This window comes from Hippopotamus amphibius, chromosome 6, assembly GCF_030028045.1.
Source record: "Hippopotamus amphibius kiboko isolate mHipAmp2 chromosome 6, mHipAmp2.hap2, whole genome shotgun sequence".
In the NCBI taxonomy this organism is placed as follows: domain Eukaryota; kingdom Metazoa; phylum Chordata; class Mammalia; order Artiodactyla; family Hippopotamidae; genus Hippopotamus; species Hippopotamus amphibius.
This window is the reverse complement of record NC_080191.1, coordinates 101800854-101822930: the sequence shown is the minus strand read 5'-3', so window position 1 is coordinate 101822930 and position 22077 is coordinate 101800854. Positions and strand designations below refer to the sequence as shown.

At 42.8% G+C, this 22077-nt stretch overlaps 1 protein-coding gene across 1 annotated transcript in view; it reads left to right on the top strand.

Moving 5' to 3' along the window:
• Positions 1-22077, top strand: part of COL6A6 (collagen type VI alpha 6 chain) — a 109035-nt gene extending 86958 nt beyond the window's left edge. The window contains exons 32-36 of the mRNA XM_057739843.1: positions 1085-1578; positions 7515-7611; positions 10365-11033; positions 13698-13791; positions 21592-22077. Coding sequence (XP_057595826.1) covers positions 1085-1578; positions 7515-7611; positions 10365-11033; positions 13698-13791; positions 21592-21781 — 1544 coding nt within the window. The 3' untranslated portion in view covers positions 21782-22077. The remainder of the gene's footprint in view (positions 1-1084; positions 1579-7514; positions 7612-10364; positions 11034-13697; positions 13792-21591) is intronic.

Sequence of the window (22077 nt, the reverse complement as noted above, 5' to 3'; positions counted from 1 at the left end):
CTTTTGGATTCTTTTCCATTATGGCTTATTACAGGGTATTGAATATAGTTCCCTGTGCTATACAGTAGGACCTTGTTGTTTATCTGTTTTACATATAATGCTATGTACCTGCTTATATATGAGGGTGAGTCAAAAATTATCCACACACCAGTTATATTAAAACTTCTGTTGGCCACACAGTCTTATCAGCACTTTCCGTTCAAGGCTACTGTCTCCCCAGTCACTGCTGTGCAGGTGTGAACGTGCTACATCAGTCCATCTGTAACTGCGATGCGAGCCCCACTTGTGAGTTGCTTGAAAGAAGAGCAGCATGCAGTGATTCATTTTTTGTGGTCTGAGGGTGTGCACAATCGCACACTTCTGCCCACACTGTCAACACTTTGCAAAAACTTCATTTTGAGGTGTTAAAGCATCCTCCCTGTAGTCCTGATCTTGCTCCATCTGACTTTCACCTGTTTGGTCACCTGAAAGCAGCCCCACTAGGACGAAGAGTCACTTCTGATGAAGAAGTGAAGATAGTGGTGCATTCGTGGCTTGCAGCTCATTCTAAAACATTTTTTAATGAGGAAATAGGAAAGCTTGTTGACAGATGGACAAAGTGTATCGAAAAGCAAGGAGATTGTGTTGAAAAATGATGTATTTGTCTTTTCTAAAAGTTAATTAAAACAAATTGTACAGTCAGAGTGCGGATAACTTTTGACTCACCCTCGTAATACTGTGTATCTGCTAATTCCAAACTCCTAATTTATCCCCAACCCCTTTCCCCTTTGGTAACCATAAATTTGTTTTCTATGTCTGTGAGTGTTTCTGTTTCATAAATGAGTTCATCTTTTGCTTTATTTAAAAGAGCAAAGTCAGTTTTTAGAATACCATTTTAATTATTCAAGATTTAAATATTTAAGTGTTTGTTTTACTATTTAAGTTACTAATATTCAATGATTTAGTGTTTCCCTATTTTAATATTTAACATCTAAAATTACTTCACCTTCTGTGTACGCATCGTTTTTGTTTTTTGTTTGTTTGTTTGTTTGTTTGTTTTTTAAGTGACGGTGCTGTTGGTAAGGCGTATGTTCTGGCCTTTTAGGAGCCCCGCAGTGCCCGGTGCATCCCACAGAGCTGGTGTTCGTCCTGGACCAGTCCCGGGGCATCACAGAGCCAGAGTTTGTGCGGATGAAGGAGATGATGTCCTCCCTGCTGGGCGGCCTCCGGATCCGGGAGAACCACTGCCCGGCGGGTGCACGCGTGGCCGTGCTCGGCTACGACTCCCACGCCAGGCTCCTCATCCGCTTCTCCGACGTGTACAGGAAGGACAGACTCCTCAGAGAGATCGAGGCCCTCCCTTACGAGCGGTCCACGGCCAGCAGGGACCTCGGGAGGGCCATGAGATTTGTTTCCAGGAACGTGTTCAAGCGGATGCTCCCGGGGTCTCACACCAGAAGAATCGTCACGTTCTTCAGCGGTGGCCCATCCACAGATGCCCAGACCATCACAACAGCCAGCCTGGAGTTCACCGCCCTGGACATTATCCCGGTGGTGGTCGCCTTCAGCCAAGTGCCAGCTGTCCGGCGCTCCTTTATGGTAAGGACAACCTACCTCATAACTCTTCTCTCTCTTTTTGCCTGTGTTCAGGGATGTTTACAGGAAAGCACCAAGGCTACACTAAGTGTTTATTACTAGGTACCAGGAACATGCCAAGCCCTTGACATGCATCACATCCTGTTTAGCTCGTGCAAGCAGTGTGTATGAGATGGGAGTCACTGTTATTCCCATTGTATGGATGAGAACACCGAGTGTGAAGTGGACCCTACGCCCAGGTTCACACGGCTCGCAAGTGGCAACCTCTGGGCTTGAACCCAGGCCTCTATCCTAGTGCTTCTCCAAGGGCTCTCTGAGTTGGCTCTGGGTGAAAAGATACTAAATCTGGCCAGCCAGTAAATATTCATGGATGTCACTGATGTGGCCAGGGTAGTGGTCACCACCATATGATGGAAACCAATGGACTGACTTTATAACTTCACCAATCATGTGAATATTCACACTTTATAAAGGAAAAGCCATTCCAGTTATAGCTTCTTACGTTGAAGGTTAAAATCTTACAAGGTAGCATTTCTAAATAAACCACCTGGGATCACAGAGACCTTTAAAACACCCTAACAGTAGAGCCTCAGTGGCAGGAGTTCCTTACAAAACATCTGCTGGCCCTGGAAGACTGTCCTCCTGGTCATCTGTGTCCACCCAACATGCTGATTTTGTTCTCCATTCATGGGGAAGCCATGAGGAGGGACCCCAGCCAGCTGCAAAGGGTGTTGGAAAATGCAACCTGAACCAGAAGGACAAGTGTTTGAAAATTATTTCATGTAGAGAAAGGAAAGTGAGAAGTGACTGAATCACTGCCTTCCGGTATGTGGAGGATCATTACTGGAGAAAACTAGCCAGCCAACTCCAAGTTAGTGAAATCTTTTATTAGAGAAACTAGGAGTCATAGCAGAGGTAAATTCCAGTTTAGATTTGAGAAAGAACATTCTGAAGGCAAGATTGAGTTACATTGTCATGGGCCAGATGACTAAATGGCGGTGGCCAAGGCACCACCTTTCTCTGAAGGCCTTTGGTAGGGGCGGTCACTCACCTGGCAAGGGTGACTTCTATCTTTCCTGGAGAACTAGGATTAAGTGGCCTTTCTGAGACCCTCTCCATCTCCCTCATTCTCTGTGAAAGTGCTAAACTAAGCAAACCAGAATTGAAGTATAGTACTCCTCTGTAAGACGTGGAAAGCAGTGCTTGTTTCCTAGAACTGGTGTGAAGATGAAATGATGTAACTCTGTGCACCAGTGCCTAAGACATAGCAAACACTCAAGAACTGTGGCTCTTGCTTTAATTATTATTGTTATCAAGTTTCTTGATGGTGAACTAAAATCTGTTTAACAATATTAAAGTCTGGGTTGTAAAGGAACTGAAACTGCTGTTAACATCATTGAGCCAGGAACCGTGCAGATGAGCAGGCTGACGTATAAGGCTCAGGAAAGGAAGTGCACATAAGTGAGAAGACGGGCACAGCCTATGCCAATGAAGGTGCTGTGAGAGGCAGCAGCCCAAAAACTCTAAGTGGATTTGGTGACACCCAGAGTCCTCCTAATTCCCTCTGTTTATTGGGACCCCATTGTCCTTTGGCTTTATTTACTCACAAAACAGAAGACAACTTAATATCCTGATGCAAATAATTGATGGTACTTATACAAATTTAAACAGACACAATTCCACCTACCCACTCAAAGGTATGTGCATAGATAGCATATAACTTAAGAAAGTATATTTTGTTGAGTTTTTCTTTTAAGCTTTGGAGTGTTAACAATCCCACTTAGAGATTCTACCCACATCACCTAGAGACTCCTTGTTCCTTGCTTGAATGAGTTTATCTCAAGAGCACCAATGAAAGTTCAAATTCTTGACAATGACCCTCACAGATCAGAGCAGTATTGACCCCAACATCCCTTGGGTAGAAAAAGAGTTAGAAATGCAGACAGAAGTTAGAATTGGTCTCAAGGGGCATTCATCCAACAGATGAATCTCACAACAGGTGAATCTCACAACAGATGCTCTCAAGATTCATTCATCCAGCAGCTCATATAAGCCAGTGTCATCCTAGGCTCTGAGGACACAAGAGTAAGTAGAAAACCGAAAGACCTCACCTGTTAGAGGATAGAGCTGTGCAGGGTTGTCTGGAAGGGCTCAAAGCAAATTGATGAAAACCCAATACTTGACATTGCAGAGGAGAGATAATGTTATTACTTCTCCATTTCACTTCTGTTTCTTTCTTCTATCCATTCTCTTCGCTTGCACTTAAATTGTCATTTATTAGTATTTTAAGAACAGAGCTCAAAATTTTAATGACACAATAAATTTTTATTTGGAGGCCATATTACAAACCCCCTCGTTCGTTTCATAACCACTGTGACTTTTCTACATCTTGATTTGTCTGAGGGTTCAGTAGAATCCAAATGAAATGTGGAACCTGTGTAGACATGTGTGCAGGTCTCCGAAGCAGCTGCTCTGACAAGATGGGCTCATTTCCCTATGTTTCCGAGCAAACGGGTTGTGTGATCACCATCTTGGAAATGTTTCATGATGGTCTGAAGCTGAGTGATGAGCTGCTCATCCTTCTGAATGGAAGGCCGTTTTTAATTGGAAAAACCTCAATCTCAGCTTTATTTTGTCCCTGGGATTTTTCCTTTAAGTTTGTTGGGCAATCACCTCTGGTGAAATTTTATTTAAAGAATTAAAATAAATTCACGAGAAGAATTCTAATGTAGGGTGGGTCTCCCTTTCTAATATACTTATAAGAACTGTGTCCTTTTAAGCTAGCCTTATTTTCTTTCCTTTACTCTGCTGTTTGGTGTTGCAAATGAGAGAAACATTAGGTGTAATCGTTGACATTACAGACTATTCTAGTGACAAGACAGAGCTGAAATTGGGAGGGAGAGAGGGTTAGTGGGGAACTTTAGCACTCTGAGCACCCAGCCTTTCTATTTTTTAAAAGGATTTCCTTTGTTAATAGAGAAGTGTCTGAAGAAAGAAGATTACACAGAGCATTTATGGTATCTTTTCTTGAATGCACGAATTTACGGAACCCCATGATGTTGAGAAAAGAAAGAGCAGGGTGTCATCAGAACCATTTTCTGAAGGCTCACATCACCCATCTGTGGATCACCCAAGCTGGTGTGTTTTTGAATCCACAGGAAAGTGAGCACTAAGAAAAATGTACCATAGGACCCTTTTATTTTAAATCCCCAACCCACATTCAGCTGCGGGAATTTTTCTGTAATAAGCTAACTATAGTTGCTCCAATGATGCAGGGTAGGATGAGTGATCTCTAAAACCACCTCTGCTGAACTTTATTGATTAGGAGCTTGCTTGGAGGAGGGGAAGTGGAGAGCACAGACCCCCGAGGTCTCTCCCAGTTAAAGACAAAAACACGCTAGAATCAATGAATAGAAAGTGTGGCTTCAGGTCGACGCCAACGTGTTGATACACGGGTGAATGTGAAGCCTAATTGTCAATAAGTACCACTGCCAGAAGGATGGACGTTGCCACATTGCAGACATGCAGAACGCAAACTAGTGACCAGAGGGCAGCAGTCTCCAGGTGACATGGTGAGAACACTGTTCCAAATCGAGGTAGAACCCCCTGATACAAAACCACAGGCAGGCAGCTCAGGCAGAGGGTGAGAGGTAAGTCTTACGTGGGGAGAGCAAAGTTTAAATGGCAGGCATCTGTATTCCACCCCCCCCACACCCCACCCCCGGGCTCACTGCCTCATCTCTGAAGTGGTGGGATTGGCTTCTAAGGTTTCTTCTAGCTCCAGCCTTCTGTGATGTTTTTCCCCAGACCCTGATAGTTGGCAATAAGAAATTACTTTGCTCCTATCAGATGGCTGATCCATGCTCCTGGATTTGGTCTCCTGGTCCCTCATCACAGTCCAGGTGAAGCGATGCCATGGGTCACTAGAAATATTGCCCAGACACCTATTAACAGCCATTAATAATTCAGACTAATTGTGCCTTCTGGTGGACAAGAGTCAAGACTCTGTGTTTCCAGGTCCCCATTTACAAAATGTCCCCATGTATGTCCCCACCACTTTTCTGCCACCTGACCATCACAGGGTCTTTTTTTAATTAATTTCTATTGGAGTATAGTTGCTTTATAATGTTGTGTTAGTTTCAGGTGTACAGCAAAGTGAATCAGATAGATGATAGATAGATAGATGATAGATAGATATAGTTAGATAGAGATAGAGATAGATAGATATAGAGATATAGAAATATAGATATATATATAATCTCCACCCTTTTTTAGATCCTTTTCCTGTATAGGTCATTACAGAATACTGAGTAGAGTTCCCTGTGCTATACAGTAGGTCCTTGTTGTTTATTTTATATGTAGTCGTGTGTGTATGTCAATCCCAACCTCCCAATTTATCCCTCCTACCCTTCTCCCCCTTGGTAACCATAACTTTGTTTTCCACATCTGTAACTCTGTTTCTGTTTTGTAAATAAGCTCGTTTATACCATTGTTTAAAATTCGCTTATATGTGGAATTTCATCACAGGGTCTTTTCTTTTTCTCTCTTCTCTTACACCACGCTTGATGCTCACGTTCACTGTTTCTTCCCTCTCAGTCTTCAGACGCCATACTTTCTATACATGTGTGCCTAGAAATGCAGCTAAAATTTCAGTTACCACTTACTCCCTTGGAGCCTCCCCCTCTAACCCAGATGGCTTAGGAAGGCAAACACAGTGGTCTTCCAGGGAGGAATTCAGGGGAGCATTGAGTTCCCCATCTCATACACAGGGGAATAAAAGATGGGCAGAAACAGAGATAACCCCAGGAAACCCGCACACCCCCGCTTCCATGTCCTTTGCTCCCCAGTGAACAAGACAGAGGATGCCCAGCCTGCAGCCCTGTCCCTGCTCACCACTAACGTGGGGAGACGCACCGCCCTCGGGACCCAGTTCTAAACTCGGGGTCAGCTCAGGTGTCCATCCCCGGTGCAGTCCCCTCTACTGAGAAGGATGGAGTCGCCCCACGTCAGCACAGCTGCCTGAGTCCTACATCGTGGATAAAGTGTGGGAAAGAAACCTCCCTGAGGAAGAGGGGAGTAAGCTGGCTGGGTTCACAGGGGAAACTAAGTGTTGTGTGACGCACCTCCGAGGCATTGGGTAGGATCTCACCCACAATACTCTTTCAGCGGTCGATGATCTCTGAGTCAGTTAAGGGACACGCTGATTATTCTTCACTGTTTGGACCCTCTACATTGTCTGCCTCTCTCCAGCCTCAGGTTCCTCAGGGAAGTTACTGATAATAGGGCCAAATTGGAAAGCATGGGAAGTTGTTCAGAGGAATGCTGCCTGGACATGAGTCTGGGTATGCACTTCAAAGTCAGGGTCAATGCCTGGTTGTTCATGGTGGGAACTCAAAGCCAGTTCTAAAGCACATCGGTGATTTCACACACTTGTCTGGGACTTGGGAGGAGGGGTGTCTCTAGTTCTTTGCCTTAAATGGCTTCCATGTCCAGTGTCTTTTGATCAGTCCTTTAACCTTTCTCTGTGCCTCAATTTCCTCATCTGTAAAATGGGGGTGATGAACTTAAGAACGAACTCACTGGGCTGTGAGTGGAAGTGCTTTGTGGTCTCTGATGACCCACGTGGCACCTACCTGGTACCAGTAAGTGCTTTGTGAACTCATTTAGTGCCCACAGTAGCCCTCTTAGGGAGTAGCATGACTGTTCTGTTCACAGATGAGGAAACAGAGGCAAAGCCACTCATCATCCAGCTAAAGGAAGAGTTGTGGGTTAAACCCAGACAGTGCTCTTAGGCCCTCTGCACTTCAGCCTCCCTGGGACCCTCTTAGAGGGAGGGGGCCCCATTGTTCTCTGCAGATCTCAGCTCTCTGGACCATCCTTGGTGGTTCCTGCAGCCCCACCTGTGAAGCTCTTCTTTCTCTTGCTTCTGCTTCTTGCAGATTGACAACACTGGCACATTCCAAGTCATCGTGGTTCCACCCGGGACTGACTCTGCGCCAGCACTAGAGGGACTCCAGCGGTGCACTTTCTGCTACGGTGAGACCCACAGGGAGAACGTAACTTGATCAGGCTTGTTGAGCGGTGCAGTGAGTAGTCACCGTTGGCAGGAGCGGCTGGAACTTGGCAGCAGGGACGCTGGTGGCCTTGGGAGGTTCTCCCTGGGGCTCCGGGCTCACCTCGCCACACAGCCTCCTCCACGGATGGAGCCTCTCAGCTCGTGCAGCTTCTAGGAAACAGGAATCGTTTTTAGAAAAACTAAGCCCGTCCCATTGCCAACTTTTTCATGCTGTAAAGTATACTAATGAGTTTTCTAAATCTCAAATGTTCACGACCCCAAAGTGCTTTACAGTGGGAGCAGAAGTTAGCAGAAATTCATGCATTTCTCACTGGAAAGAGGCTTTCTCAGACTCCCAAATGTTAGGCATGAGAAAGATTTGCAATGCTGGTTTGTCTGTGGTTGTATTTTATACACAATCTACAGGTCCAGCTGGAGAACTGGACAGATCTGTGTTTGAGTGTTCTAATAATTTGAACGTTCTAATAATTACAAAGAGACTGGGAGCCAGTGAGGTTAGTGGTAGGTGTGATAGCTTATGGTTATCAGACATTCATTACAAGTCACGTGCTGTCCTAATTGCTTTATGTAACACTGATGGTCATGATGATGATACTATACTTAGGTTATTGGGTTTATTGTGTTCCAGGCACTCTTCTCATTGTTTCATTCGATCCCCATAATCACCCTAAAACATTTGAAAGGTTATCAGCTCCATTTTACAGATGAGATGAAATAGTTCCCTCACAGCCAGATCAAACCCAAGAAAGCTGGCTTTAAGACACCTGCAGTTTATGAGAAACACAGATCCCGTTATGCTGTTTCCTGAAACTCTGTATCTGGCCTTGAAGAAAATGCTTAATTCCTCTCCTTCTCCATGTGTGTCAATGAGATGCTCGTGCTGGTCAGATGAGTGACTTCATAGGGAGGTGGCAACTCCAAGGGAGAAGTGGGATTTCTCCTGATAACCCTCTCTTCCTTCTGTCTTCCCCTCTGCTGCCCTCTGATCAGTCTCTCCCCCACCCCGAAGAGCTCACCGCACGGTGGGCAGGTGCATTCCCCTCAGGTTCTCAGCTGTGCGTTCAGACACATCTGTGATGCATGTGCTGGTATGATGCGTGGTCAGAAGTTGCCCATGTGTGTCTGGGGATAGATTTGGCTCTATTTCTTGGCTTAAACCCTTGTTTTGTCTCTGAGGCATATAATGGAAGGTATTTTGGCTGTTGTTTCCTGCAATTAAGAAACACCACAAAATTGAGCAAATGGGCAGGCTGCTGTCCCTGATTTTGGAAGCCGCCTTGCACGCCGTTGACCGTGCTGTCATCTGACCATTAAACAGCCTCATCAAATTTTATTGCAGTTCAAGAAGGGAATCGTAACTTGTTCAGAGCTTATATCTTTATTGAGTCTGTGAGCTAGACTGAAGTTCTGAAATTTGCTCCATTCCCTAAGGATCTGCACTCTGGTCATTAACCTGTCATCTAATAGCTTTTCTTCACGGCCAGGCCCATATCTAAGTACTGGCTGTCCACATCTGTGTTTTTTCCATGTCTCTTTAGTTTTTAAAGAGAAAATTCTCTTTAATTCTCATCCTTAACTATCAACTGTTATTGAAAATCTAGGCTTGCAGGATATCAGCCCTTAAAGGGCTCTCTGGGTGAATCTAATCCAACCACCCAATTGTGCAGAATTGAGGCCCAGTGGTGGCTTGGAGGGGGGGACACAGCATGTTTGTTGCTGCGGACAGCGAGGCCAGAACCCAGGCATCCTGGCTCTCAGGCCAAGGGGCCTCCCCTCTGCTGTACCATGTGGCCTTGCCTCAAACAATACAACACTGACTTCATATGCAGACCCTTCTAAAAATGCTGGTGTCTCCTTTGGCAAGATGATTTTATTCTCCTGTCCTCAGACTCTTCAGTAAAATTAGAAGATTAGGTCACCTCTAAGATCCTTTCATTTCCAAGTTTTTTTTATTCCTCTGAATGTTCACTGTGGTCAGATTCAATAAAATGCACTCTGTTTTTATCACTACATCTTCTTTTCTTTAAATGAGATATGCACATTTATTAAAATGACCTCATATTTTATGAAAGCCCATTATCATGCAGTATTTATATTCATTTATTTAATAAACACATACTGAGAATTCAACCAATGGGCACTCTGGACATAAAACCTGAGTGGCAGCTTTGTCCTTAATGTCTCTACATAGACTGACTTTGAGTTATAAACCTTTATTTAAATTGAAATAAAAGATGCATTGCTTTTTTTCACTCTTACTTTTAAAGCAGATTCCTTTTCATAGTAAAGCAGTGTGTGAGGAATGACAGGGGCCATTGGTTTAACCTGTATATTGTCAATTAGAGAGATCATTAGTTTTTAAGTCACGATACAGTATATACTCGTACAGGCACCGGATGAATTGTCCACTTCAATCTTTATAAACTTAAAGCACAGCCAAGATGAAACTTCCGTTGAAAGCATCCTAATTTTGAAAAGTCAGATAGCATTAGAGAATGGTGCTTAAGACACGGGGTGGGCATAAAATCTGGACTTTGGGGATCAAGAGGCAAACCACATACTAGGAAACCTTCCTATTGCTGACCTCAACATCATTTAGTTACTATTTTAGCATCAAAGATTATGCAGCTTCCAAATGTCGAAATGTTTGAGATGCTCTCTTCCTTTTCTGTCTGTCTCTGTTTAGTAACCCTAAGTGACTTTTGGTCTGCAGATGTATGCAAACCCGATGCTTCTTGTGATCAACTCAGACCACCCCCTGTGCAATCTTACATGGACGCTGCTTTCCTTTTGGATGGCTCCCGGCACGTGGGAAGTGCAGAATTTGAAGACATAAGAGGCTTCCTGGGAGCACTGTTAGATCACTTCGAAATCACCGCAGAACCTGAGACCTCTGTCACTGGAGACCGGGTGGCCCTAATAAACCACGCTCCCCCCCACTTCCTACCCAACACTCAGAGGAGTCCTGTTAGAAGTGAATTCAACCTTACCACCTACAAGAGTAAACGCCTCATGAAGAGGCATGTGGAAGAAGTTCAGCAGCTAAATGGAGACGCATTTATTGGCCATGCCTTACAGTGGACTCTGGACAATGTCTTCTTGAGTACGCCCAATCTGAGAAGAAATAAAGTAATTTTTGTGATATCTGCTGGGGAAACCAGTCACTTGGATAGGGAAACCTTAAAGAAAGAGTCCTGGAGAGCCAAGTGTCAAGGTTATGCCTTATTTGTGTTTTCCTTTGGCCCTTCTTGGAATGACCAAGAACTGGAAGATCTAGCCAGCTACCCTTTGGATCACCACTTGGTCCAGCTTGGCCGCATTCATAAGCCTGACCACAGATATGGTGTGAAGTTTGTGAAGGCCTTCATAAGCTCAGTCAGGCGTAAGTCATAAACTCTGTTCTTTCTTGCACATTAAGAGTATTCTTGCTCTCCCTGAAGAAGGCTTGATGAGTTGACACAGATTCTTAGAAACCTCAGTCTTCAAGGGCACTGCAGGGTCAGCAAGGAAAACATGTAATGGTGGATGGTGGAGGGAGGAAGCCTCTGATTTCTAAGCACTGAATTTTCTCATCTTTTTATGCTTGTGGTTACTATGGAGAAGCAAACATAACAAGCAGCTGCTCGCACATCTGTCTGCCTGGAGCAGCCTAGTCCGGGAGTGTGAAGTCACGGCCGGGACATTAGCTACAAAGTAGAAACCTTTTCCATGTAACATTACCACACTGTCCTTTGATGGAAAGTTTGACCAGTTAATACCCCTAAAGAGAGAGTCAAAGAAAAATTCAGCAATCCTTGGCTTTGCTTTTACAAGTTCCAAAGGCAGAGTTTGAAGTATTAGGAGATCCCATTTTACCTGTCAGAATGAAAGATACATCCTTGCAAAACTTTATCAACTTTGTTAATCAATTTATATCAGGCCAGGAATTAGTGTAACTGGTGTCCATAAAAAAGAAACATGAGCCGTATTTCTTGGAGTGAGCTTGCCTTGAAAGTATGTAATTCATTTTGAATGCAACAGGATGGCCTAAGAGAGGCCATGTCCTGATATGCCTCTGGAGGTTGAAGAAAAGCGCTATCAGATTTCTGATCGTTTTTGTGGTGAATTTACTTTTGGAGTACAGATAAAGGAAAGTGAACACACAGGCTGAAGGGCACCCCATGTAGCTTAAGGAAAATTCTGACCGTGTCTCAAACTTGTCACTGACATTCACAATGAGACCAGTTAAGCCTGCAAAGACACTGACGAGTCAGAGTCAGTGAGGTCTGAGGAGCCTTGGGAAATGGTCGGTGGGGCTAATATCATGTCCTCTGGCCCTCTGCTACTCTGGGTGTGAGTCTAGAACCAACATCCCAGCATCACCTGGGAGCTTGTGAAAAATGCAGAATCTCAGGCCCCCGCCCCAGACATTTTTTTCCAGAATCTACAAGATCCCCGTGTGGTTCATATGTACATCATGGTTTGAGAAACACTGATATAGGAGCAGTAGCTCCTAGAATGAAATTTGTGTGCATGGGTTCTGGAATGGGATCCAGAAAGAGGAGCTGGAAAAAATGAGGGGAAAATTAAATGAAGGCCAAGGGGTCATTCTGAACAAGAAATCACAAAGCATTTTTAAGGGTAAAACAAAAGAACACCTTGAAAGACTCTGAGATGCTTGTAAAGAAACACTCTTTATGAGGCAAAAAGTTGAAAGGAAGATGAGATGGAATTTCCTTCCGCAGCTCAGCAAAATTCTTAGTGGTGTTTCATGGTAACTAGTCAAGCTGTACAATTAGATGAATGACACCACCACCACCACCAGGGAAAGGGGAAGAGCTGCTTTCAGAATTACTTATAGGTGAGAAAAATGTAAAGTGCTTATGAAAAGCTATAGCCATGACACAGTTATATACCACTTTTCTAAAACTGAAGTATCTAGAGTTCTCCAATCTTTAAACTATAGCTGTAAAAGTACAGAAAGTTGAAATGACATAATCACATTCAATCGTACATGCTCCGTTCAATAGCAGGCCCCTGGACCCACGCTCACCCCTTCAACATTCACATTCATATATTAGGTACCTACCTCTGAGCCACTCGCTGTTGAGGTGTGGGGTACCAAGGAGAGACCAAAACAGATGTGGTCCCCGCCCTCCTGGGCATCCCAGTCCAGCTCCCTCTCTAAGTGACTCTTGTTTATCACACTGCTGTGACAGAATTGGCTATCAGACACAGTTCACATCATAATCGACATATTTTCTATGCAAAACTACTGACTAACAACCTTAGAGTTAAGACAGGTAATTAAAAATCAGATATACACAAAGGAAGCATCACAGTCTCGGCCATTCAGTCTAGAAACACACAGCCCAATCTACCACAGCAGCTCAGGAGATGGTGCTGCATCACTGCCCAGGGCCAGCTTGTTACTTATGATGATCTGGGACCACCAGGAAGAGATTTAACCATGTTTAACACACAATTAAATTAATGCTTCAAGGAAATAAATAATGCGTTTTTAAAAGTTTCTCATCAAAAATGGCCCTTTAATGTTTAAATGGTGTGTGAAGAGGCATGCTTTGATATTATGAAAAATTAATATACTTCAAATGAAATGAATCATAATGAATTAAACCCAAGATGGCACTGTGGTTACTGTTGTTGTTAATGATACAGAGACCATAAAGGGAGCATCCTTTTCCCTTCACACTTTGATATTCCAAAGGAGCAAGTAAAAAGTATTCTACTTAGTTCATGTCAGAGGCCAGACTGTTAGGATGGGCTCATGATTTCTCCCCTAATGTTGGATGGACTTTAGCAGCCAAGGGCATCTTATTGAAAAGGAAGTTGAATTTTCCACCTGTAAATCTGACGGTCATGCAGTTTCTAAACCCAATTTTAGAGACTCCCCTGAGAAATCTGCTTTCATTTCATATGGCCACCTTAGTTGGTGTCTTCCTTTGATGGATGTTGAAAACAGTGAAGTGACACTTTGCACGCAGAGAAGGTTGCTGTCATGTTAATTGCTGTGAATGAGTTCCCTCACAGATTTTCTTCTCCCTAGGTGCAATCAACAAATATCCACCAATAAACATCAAAACAAAGTGCAACAGACTCAACTCTACAAATCTGCAGCAGCCCCCACGCCAGTTGCGAAGGTATTACCTGCATGGTATTACTTGATAAGTGAATGTGCCCCCCTCTTCCTCCTCCTTCTTTTATCCCTCTTCCTCTGTCCTCTCTGGACAAAAGCTGTCATGATAATAAAATATAATTTGCGGTAACAAGAGATAATAAAAAATGACCAGATTGACCTGAAAACAATCAGAGTTTTTTAAAATAGAAAATCTAATTGTTGAACTAAAACAACCAACAGGACATGCCGGTGGCAATGAGCGTACCTACTAACCAGATCTTGGCTTCTAAGTATCATTCCCCACTAAAAGGAACCAGGCTTTCTTGGAGAAATATCGAATCCTAGGTTGTAATGGGGAAAGTACAATGTGAGCCTGGAACATTTGTTATGCCAGAAAGCAAGAAAGTAGCAAAAACTAACAGTGTCATATCCAAAGGACAAAGGAGCTGTCTTGAAAGGTCCAATTTTGAACAATTTGAACATCAGAAAGAATCATGATGGTAATGGATTTCAACACTGAATTTTAAAAGTCCACAAGTCTATCTAGAGACCCAAAAAGAGAGGAGGAGAGGAAACGTTCTTTTTTAATAGAAGTATGCTAGCTAATAAATATGGAAAAAGTGGTAGAATTAGAAAATTACCAATTTGTAATCCCTAATATAATAACTGAGTCAGACAAGGATCAAGGACTCCTGAAACCAGTGGGTGACAATTTGTTGGGGGGCAGGCTATTTATATTCCCACGGAACCCCTCATATATTTATTAGTTTCAGAGAGGGAAATGTGCCTTTAAACTGTGACCAGGATCTGACACCATGTGTCTCCTGAGGGGAGGCAGGTAGAGATACACTATCACCCATGTGGGATTCTGGCTGGAGATGTTTGACCCAAGCCTAATAACGAGACAACCACTGGGCAGTTCGAGAATAAGTGGGATCTTCTTCAGAACAGTCAACCTGTATTCTTCCCAGGTTTCAATGTCATGAACAGCAGAGGGATGTGAGGTACTATCCCAGAACTGGAGAAACTACAGAGACATAACAGGCAAATGTAATGGTATGAACCTCGATTGGATCCTAGATTAGAAAAAAAAATCTTATATTAAGGACATTTGGGGGATAATTGGGGAAATTTGAGTATGAACAATATGTTGGATAATATTGTTGATTCATGTGCATTTCTTTATGTGTGGTAATAGTATCATGTTTGTATAAGAGAATGTCTTTGCTCTTGAGAGAGGTATGCTGAAGTATTTAAGACTAACGCGCATGGTGGCTGCAACCTACTTTTAGATGGTTTCCTAAAAGGAAGTAAAGTGTGTGTGTGTGCGTGTATACATATACAAGCAGCACCCCCCCCCAAAAAAATTAGGTAAATCTAAATGTGTTGTATTTTTTTATATAATGTTATTTACTTATTTATTTTTGGCTGCGTTGGGTCTTTGTTGCTGCGCCTGGGCTTTCTCTGGTTGTGGAGAGCAGGGGCTACTCTTTATTGCGGTGTGTGGGCTTCTCACTGCGGTGGCTTCTCTTGCTGCAGAGCAGGGGCTCTAGGCATGTGGGCTTCAGTAGTTGTGGTGCACGGACTTAGCTGCTCCACAGCATGTGGGATCTTCCCAGTTCAGGGCTTGAACCGGTGTCCCCTGCATTGGCAGGCGGATTCTTAACCACTGTGCCACAAGGGAAGCCCTTTAAGCAGTAGTAATATCAAATCTGTAGGGTTACCAAAAGCTGTACTTGTTAACAAAACTGTGAAGATAAAAATTTGGCTCTTGGTGGTTCTAACAGAAAAAAACAAGTTGTACTAAGACTATAAATATAAGTGTTAATACACATTAGTTATTTAAACATGAGAAAAGACATTGAACCATAAAATTATCTTCTGTTATTACAAAATGAAGCCTTGAGCTTTAAGGGGTAAAAAGACAGCACTGAAAATAGAGGCAATAATATAAAAGCCCTGGGGAAGTGAATGGAGTTAAAGGGCTCTAGGACCCTGTATTGTTGGGCTGCGCTTAGGCTATCGAAGACTCTTTTAAATATACGTTAAAATGTGGGGGGCACACATGAAAAAAAAAAAAAAGTAGCTAACTACCCAAAATGTAGTGAGGGAAAATGGAATAAAAACAAACAACATATTTTTAAAATAAAAAATCAAGAAAGGAAAAAAAGGACAAGAAATAGGCGCAAAGTAAGACAGCAGAACCCAATCCACTTCTATATGTTATTAATCATAATAAAAATGTACAGACTAAGCATGCCAGTTACAGTTAGCGAGTGATGGATTTAAGAAAACAAAATAAAATCCAGCTATAACTCTTTTCAAGAGACAATACAAAATAAGGACACAGAAAAGTTGAAAGTAAAATTCTGGAAAAAAAGTGTAACAGGCAAATATTTTAAAAAGAAAAACGGCATAGCTGTATTAATTTCAGATAAAATCTTTTTAAAAAATTTTTATTTTATTGAAGTATAGTTGATTTACAATGTTGTGTTAGTTTCTAAGTGAAGTAAGTCCTATAAAATTTGCTTTTAAACAAAACCATCTTGTAGAGATAAAGAGGGTTAGTACATGATGATAAAGATGTGTAATTCATGAAGAAGATACAACAATCCTAAATCTGTAAGAAGGTCATAAAAAATGTTGAAATATACAAAGTGGAAATTGAAAAAGAAATTGCCATTAAAATATCATCAGAGTTGGAGATTTCACCGTATCAGTTTGAATACATAGGTCAAGCAGACAAAAATTAAAAATATAAAGATTCAGTCATAACAAACTTGATCTAATAGACTCGTATAGAATCTTGCACAGAAAAATGAGACATTCTTCTGATTCTGAACACCCAGAACATTAATGACTGTTGCATAAGGGTGGAGAGTGTACAGGTGTTCACTGTGCCGTTTTTAACCTATAAAGCGTGTGTCAACAAATCTTGGAGAACTGGCTTCATACAGTCCAAACTGATCACTATGCAATTAAGTTAGAAATTAATACAAACAATATTTTTAAAGCCCATACATTTTTAAATCAAAATCACATTTCTAAATAACTAAGACAAAAATCATAATGGAAACAAACTGTATAATAATCAAAATATTATATGCCAAAACTTGTGGGATGCTTCAGAGTCCATATTTTAGGAAAGTTTATAGTTTTATCTCTTATGTTAGGGAAACTTTTTAAATTGGCATACACTGTTACATTACTTTCACATGTAGAACGTTGTGAGTCAGCTTTACTAGATGGTCACCGTGATAAGTCTAGTTACCATTTGTCACCATTTAAAATTGTTACCCTATTACTGACTATATTCCCTGTTCTGTGTATTTCACCCCCAGTGACTTATTTATCTTATAACTGGAAGTTTGTGCCTCTTAATCCGCTCACCTGTTTAGCCCACCACCCCCACCCCCTCCTCTCTAGCAACCACCACTTTGTTCTCTGTACTGAGAAATCTGTTTCTGGGGGTTTTGTTTTCTTTCTAGATTTCACATATAAGTGAAATCATACAGTGTTTGTCTGACATATTTCACTTAGCATAGTACCCTCTAGGTCCATCCATATGACAAATGGCATTATTTCATTCTTTTTTGTGGCTGAGTAGTATTCCGTTATGTATAACTACCACATCTCCTTTATCCATTCGTCTGTCGATGGGTACATAGGTTGCTTCCATATCTTGGCTATTGTAAATTTCTCTGCGATGAACAGAGGGGTGCATGTATCTTTTCAAATTAGTGCTTTACTTTGCTTCAGGCAAATACCCAGAACTGGGATTGCCAGATCCCATGGCAGTTCTGTTTTTAATTTTTTGAGGAAACTCCATACTGTTTCCCATAGTATGTTAGGGAAATTTTTTAAACTCGAAAAGCTAATGAGCTAAACATTGCTCTTAAGATGTAAAAGAAAAAAAATACTGAAATTTTAAAAATACTTCAATAAAAAATACAATTAAAAAAACTAACACAACACTGTAAATTAACTATACTTCAATTTTTTTAAGCTCTTTATTGGAATATAATTGCTTTACACTCTTGTACCTAATTTTTTTGAAGATGTAAAAACTGTTTTTTAATTTAAAAAATAAACAAATATTTTTAAATGATGTTATAGAAAAAAGTAAAATATACCCAAAGAATGGAATAAGACTAGAATTTAGTTTTTAAAATATCTTAATTAAAAAAATGTATCAGCAGTGAAGGCAAAAGTTAATTTTAAAATAATAATATACATATATATCATATCCTTTGCATGTATGAAATTACTTATTTTATAATTTAAAATAATTGAAATCAAGTAGTTAGGAGAGTGGTGTTTTTTGGTTGTTGTTTGTTTCAGTGTAAATCATGCTGTACTAACACACGCATGTGTGCCCCACATCTGACTGAAATCAGAGTGCCCCAGCCCTTAAGAATTACACCTAGACAGATGCCTCTGACAGGGTGGCTTCTCCTGCTGTGCACTGTGTGCACTCCTGCGTGATGATGGGGGCCAAGCCCCCCCCCCCCCCCCACCTCCATGCAGAAACCCAGCTCCAGAAGCTCCAAGGAGCTGCCCAGACTTGCTGGGAGGCAGGGGAACTGTCCAGCAGCAAATGCTTCTGAAGTCAGGTGGCAACAGGCCTGCACGGTCTGTCCAGGAGGCAGAGGGCTCCCCCTGCTGCAGGTGTCTGGCAGTGTGGGAAGGGGCTTCAAATCTGCGTGTGCATCAGGCTCCACGTATTATAGATAATTGCAAGGCAGGTGCCGGAGCCAACCTGTACAAATCAAAGACGTTTTTGAAAACCAGCCCCACTCTGTTTCTTCCTGCCTCTGCACATTGCCCTAAGATATGTGGGAGGCTTGGCTTCTCCCACATACCTGGAATGGTGAAATGTCAGGAAATGCTGAGGCATGAAACCCACACGGCCATCGGCGCTCCCGACCATGTGTTAGATCAGGACTCCCGGCCATTCTCTAAGTAACCAAAGACCATAATACAAGGTAACAAGCCACACAGCTGCTTCTGAAACTGCCTTCCTGAGCCCTTCAGCAGAAGGGAGGCAGAACTGGGTGTACAGGATTGAGGGAGATGAGAATGCCTGGAGGCAAGCGGCCTGGCCACAAGGAAGACTTGCATGAGAATTAGATCATTCTGCTGTCCGATTCTGAAGAATACAGGTAAAAGCTTCTTCTTCTCTGGTGGGAAAAAAGAAAAAAAGACACTGAACCCAACCACAAGCAAGAGTCAGATGCCCATGAAGGAGAGATTTCAGGGCAGCCTCTGTGTTAACACTTAGATCCACTCAGAGACAATGAAAGACCGAAAGCCTATTCATACAGGCAGGCAAGCACTCGTGCCAGGCTTGAAAGTGATGACGGGTCAGAACCGGAACAGCTGAATTGTAGAAATGGACACAGTCACCAGTGCCATGTGAGTGTGCATCTGTTGTAATGCTGCTTTCCAAAGTGTGTTTTCCAGACACACAGAAATGTGTATTAAGATAAGAATTCTCAAAATGAAAGCAATCTTGTCTGCATTTTCCACTCCAGTGCATCCAGTTAACTAATAAATGCAGCTTGGCTGACTCCTGGTTGTCTGCACAGCTGAATGAGTCTGTGATCACAGAGGACTGAAATCTACCATCAGGACAACCCACCACATTCTACCCAGTTGCCACATCTTTCTTTCCACACGTTTTACTGGAGCTAGGCACACGTTGCAAAATGAATGGACAGTATTTCATTCCTGTTTCTCTACATTGACTACATGTTGTTGAAATTACCCATCAGCAAAGAAGTATCTGAACAATATAGAATGGGAGAAAGAGAAGCAGAAAGTCTGTATGATTCCCAGAGTAATCAAAGATTCTTATCAAATGCCTATCCAACACACACTCCAGGGATGACACAGTGGAAAAGGTGGAAATTCAGAGATACGGTGTTCATCGTGCGCAACCCTTTTAAGAATAAAAATATCTGAGGGGAAAAAATAGCAACTCGATGCTATAGAAGTGTTACCAATTTAACAATTTTTCTTCACCAAGAGGGAGGAAGATGAAAAGATAAGTAAATTTACTATAAAGAGGATCCAGTGCAAAGGAAAGAGTGAGGGTGAAGGGGGAGAGCAGTATAGGTAAGATAAACTCAAGCCATGGAAACAGTGCGTTCCACACCTGGAAGGGGGTCCCCTCACGACTGCTGGGGCCGTGGTTTGTGCATCCGACTTTGGAGGATCTGAGTTCACGATACTCAGTCTGGAAATTAATGAGAACATATAAAGAGCGGAACGGGAGAAGGTGTGAGGAGGTTGTCTTTGCCCTGGCGCTCAGCCGTGGCTGCTGCTCTTGGTGACGGGGAGGAGGGTGTTGATCAATGCAGTGCGTCCCTGACAGCGCTGGCGGAAGCCCAGACACACAGCACACAGGGCGTGGAGGCCTCAGGCTCCCTGTGACGTGAGTGGTAGGCTTCTGTCTCCCTCACCCCCACGTCTCATTACAGACGAAAGAATATGTGGTGAGTGTGAGACAGAGAGACAGAGAAAAGGGAAAGCAAAATAAATTGTTACCTCCTCTACTTACTCGTTTTCTAAATAGTGATGTGACTGTGAGACAGATGAGACTTGCCGCTGGATAAAGCAGAGAAATCCAGATGCGAAGCAAAGGATGGTGTGGTGCCTGTGGTGGATATGCCGCTGTCCTCCTGCTCTCCACATTGTGGAGTTCTTGTGACTCTGCCCGTGACTGCAATTCGGATAGTTTCTCTTATGCCACCAGGCTCCCACTTACTTGTTCTAAAAATGTTTATGAAGAGCTTACGTGCCAGGCTCCGCATGGCTTCTTAACTTCTGCCCCAGGCCGGCTGCCCTCCTGTGGTTCTGCACTACAGCAGCCGCTAGCTTTCAGCGGAATGAAACTAAAAATTCAGCTCCTTGGTCACAGGAACCACATTTCAAGTGGCCACATGTGGCCAGTGGCTGCCAGGCTGGCCAGTGCAGATCATAGGACACTTCCACCAGCACAGACAGTTGGATTGGACAGGCTAGGACTTCTTGTCAGCACTTGGCTTCCGATGCCCTGATTGTCAGTCTGGCACTCAAGGCCTCCCAGAGTCTGACCCCAGCTCCCCTTTGTTGTTGGGTTACTCTTGACTCCCAACCAAACGCCTTGTGTGCCTGCCGGACTGGGTGCTATTTCTGCTCCCCTCACTGTACCTAGCACAGTGCCTTCCACAGAGCATAAATATTTGGATGGATGCACGACAGGAAGGGAGGGAGGGAAGAGGGGCCTTCATTCATGCTTTCACTAACCACACACTTATATCTACCGTGTGCTAAGCATGCCCCCAGGTTCTGGGGTTACTATGGTGACCAGACATGATGGTCTCATGACATTATCTGTCTGGGATGGTGGAAGAGTGGGGAGCAGATCACAAAGAAGTTTACAAGCCAATAAAAATTCAGACAGTGATAAGTGCTAGGGAAAAAATAAGAGCATTCATGCTGCGTGACTGGGATGGTCTCTAAGGAGGTACCACTTAGCAAAAATGTAAGCAGAAGCCAGCCAGATGAAGTTCTGGGTGGAATACACTCCATGAAGAAACTCTGCTGTTAAAATTATACTTCTGCATAAAATACTGTGACAAGATAATCGTATTCATCAGCTTCCGATATACCTGTTCAGTGTAAACCCCCAATCGAATCATCTTTATAAACTCACCCTGAAGGAAGGATGCGACAAGGCAAGGGTGCATGATTATTTAGGAAGACAGGTTAATATAGAGTCTGTTACAGCTGAAATGTTATTCATCTTCTATGGTGTTTCTCTTCTTTCATTGCATAGCTTTGTTCCTGGACCACGTAAAGCTACCCTCAAAGGAGATGCATTACAGAAGGCAAAATTCTTTCAACATAAAATGTATCCGTCAAGAATAGCAAGAGGCAACAGAGATGTTACTGTTCAAAATTTTACCAGAAACACATCCTATACCTTTAAAAATGGAAAAAGGGTGATAAAAACTGCTCCCAAATAACATGATAAAGGAGGTGCTCGAAGAATTTAGCCTCAGGAAGCACGGTAAGACTCTGGGCTTAAATAACTAAATCCATGGTCACAACATTGGGCAACTTTTACCTGGATTTCTGCCTGCACCTGAGGTCCGCTCTGGAGGGCTGAACAGGCCACAGGTGGGTCATCAGGCAACTGGACCCCTTGCACTTATTGGTATTAAAATATATCTTGTCCATTTATTTGACCATTCCCGATAGTTCCTGATAATCCCGAGACCAGTATGTTCAAGAACTGTTACCAGTAAAGGATGGAAGAATA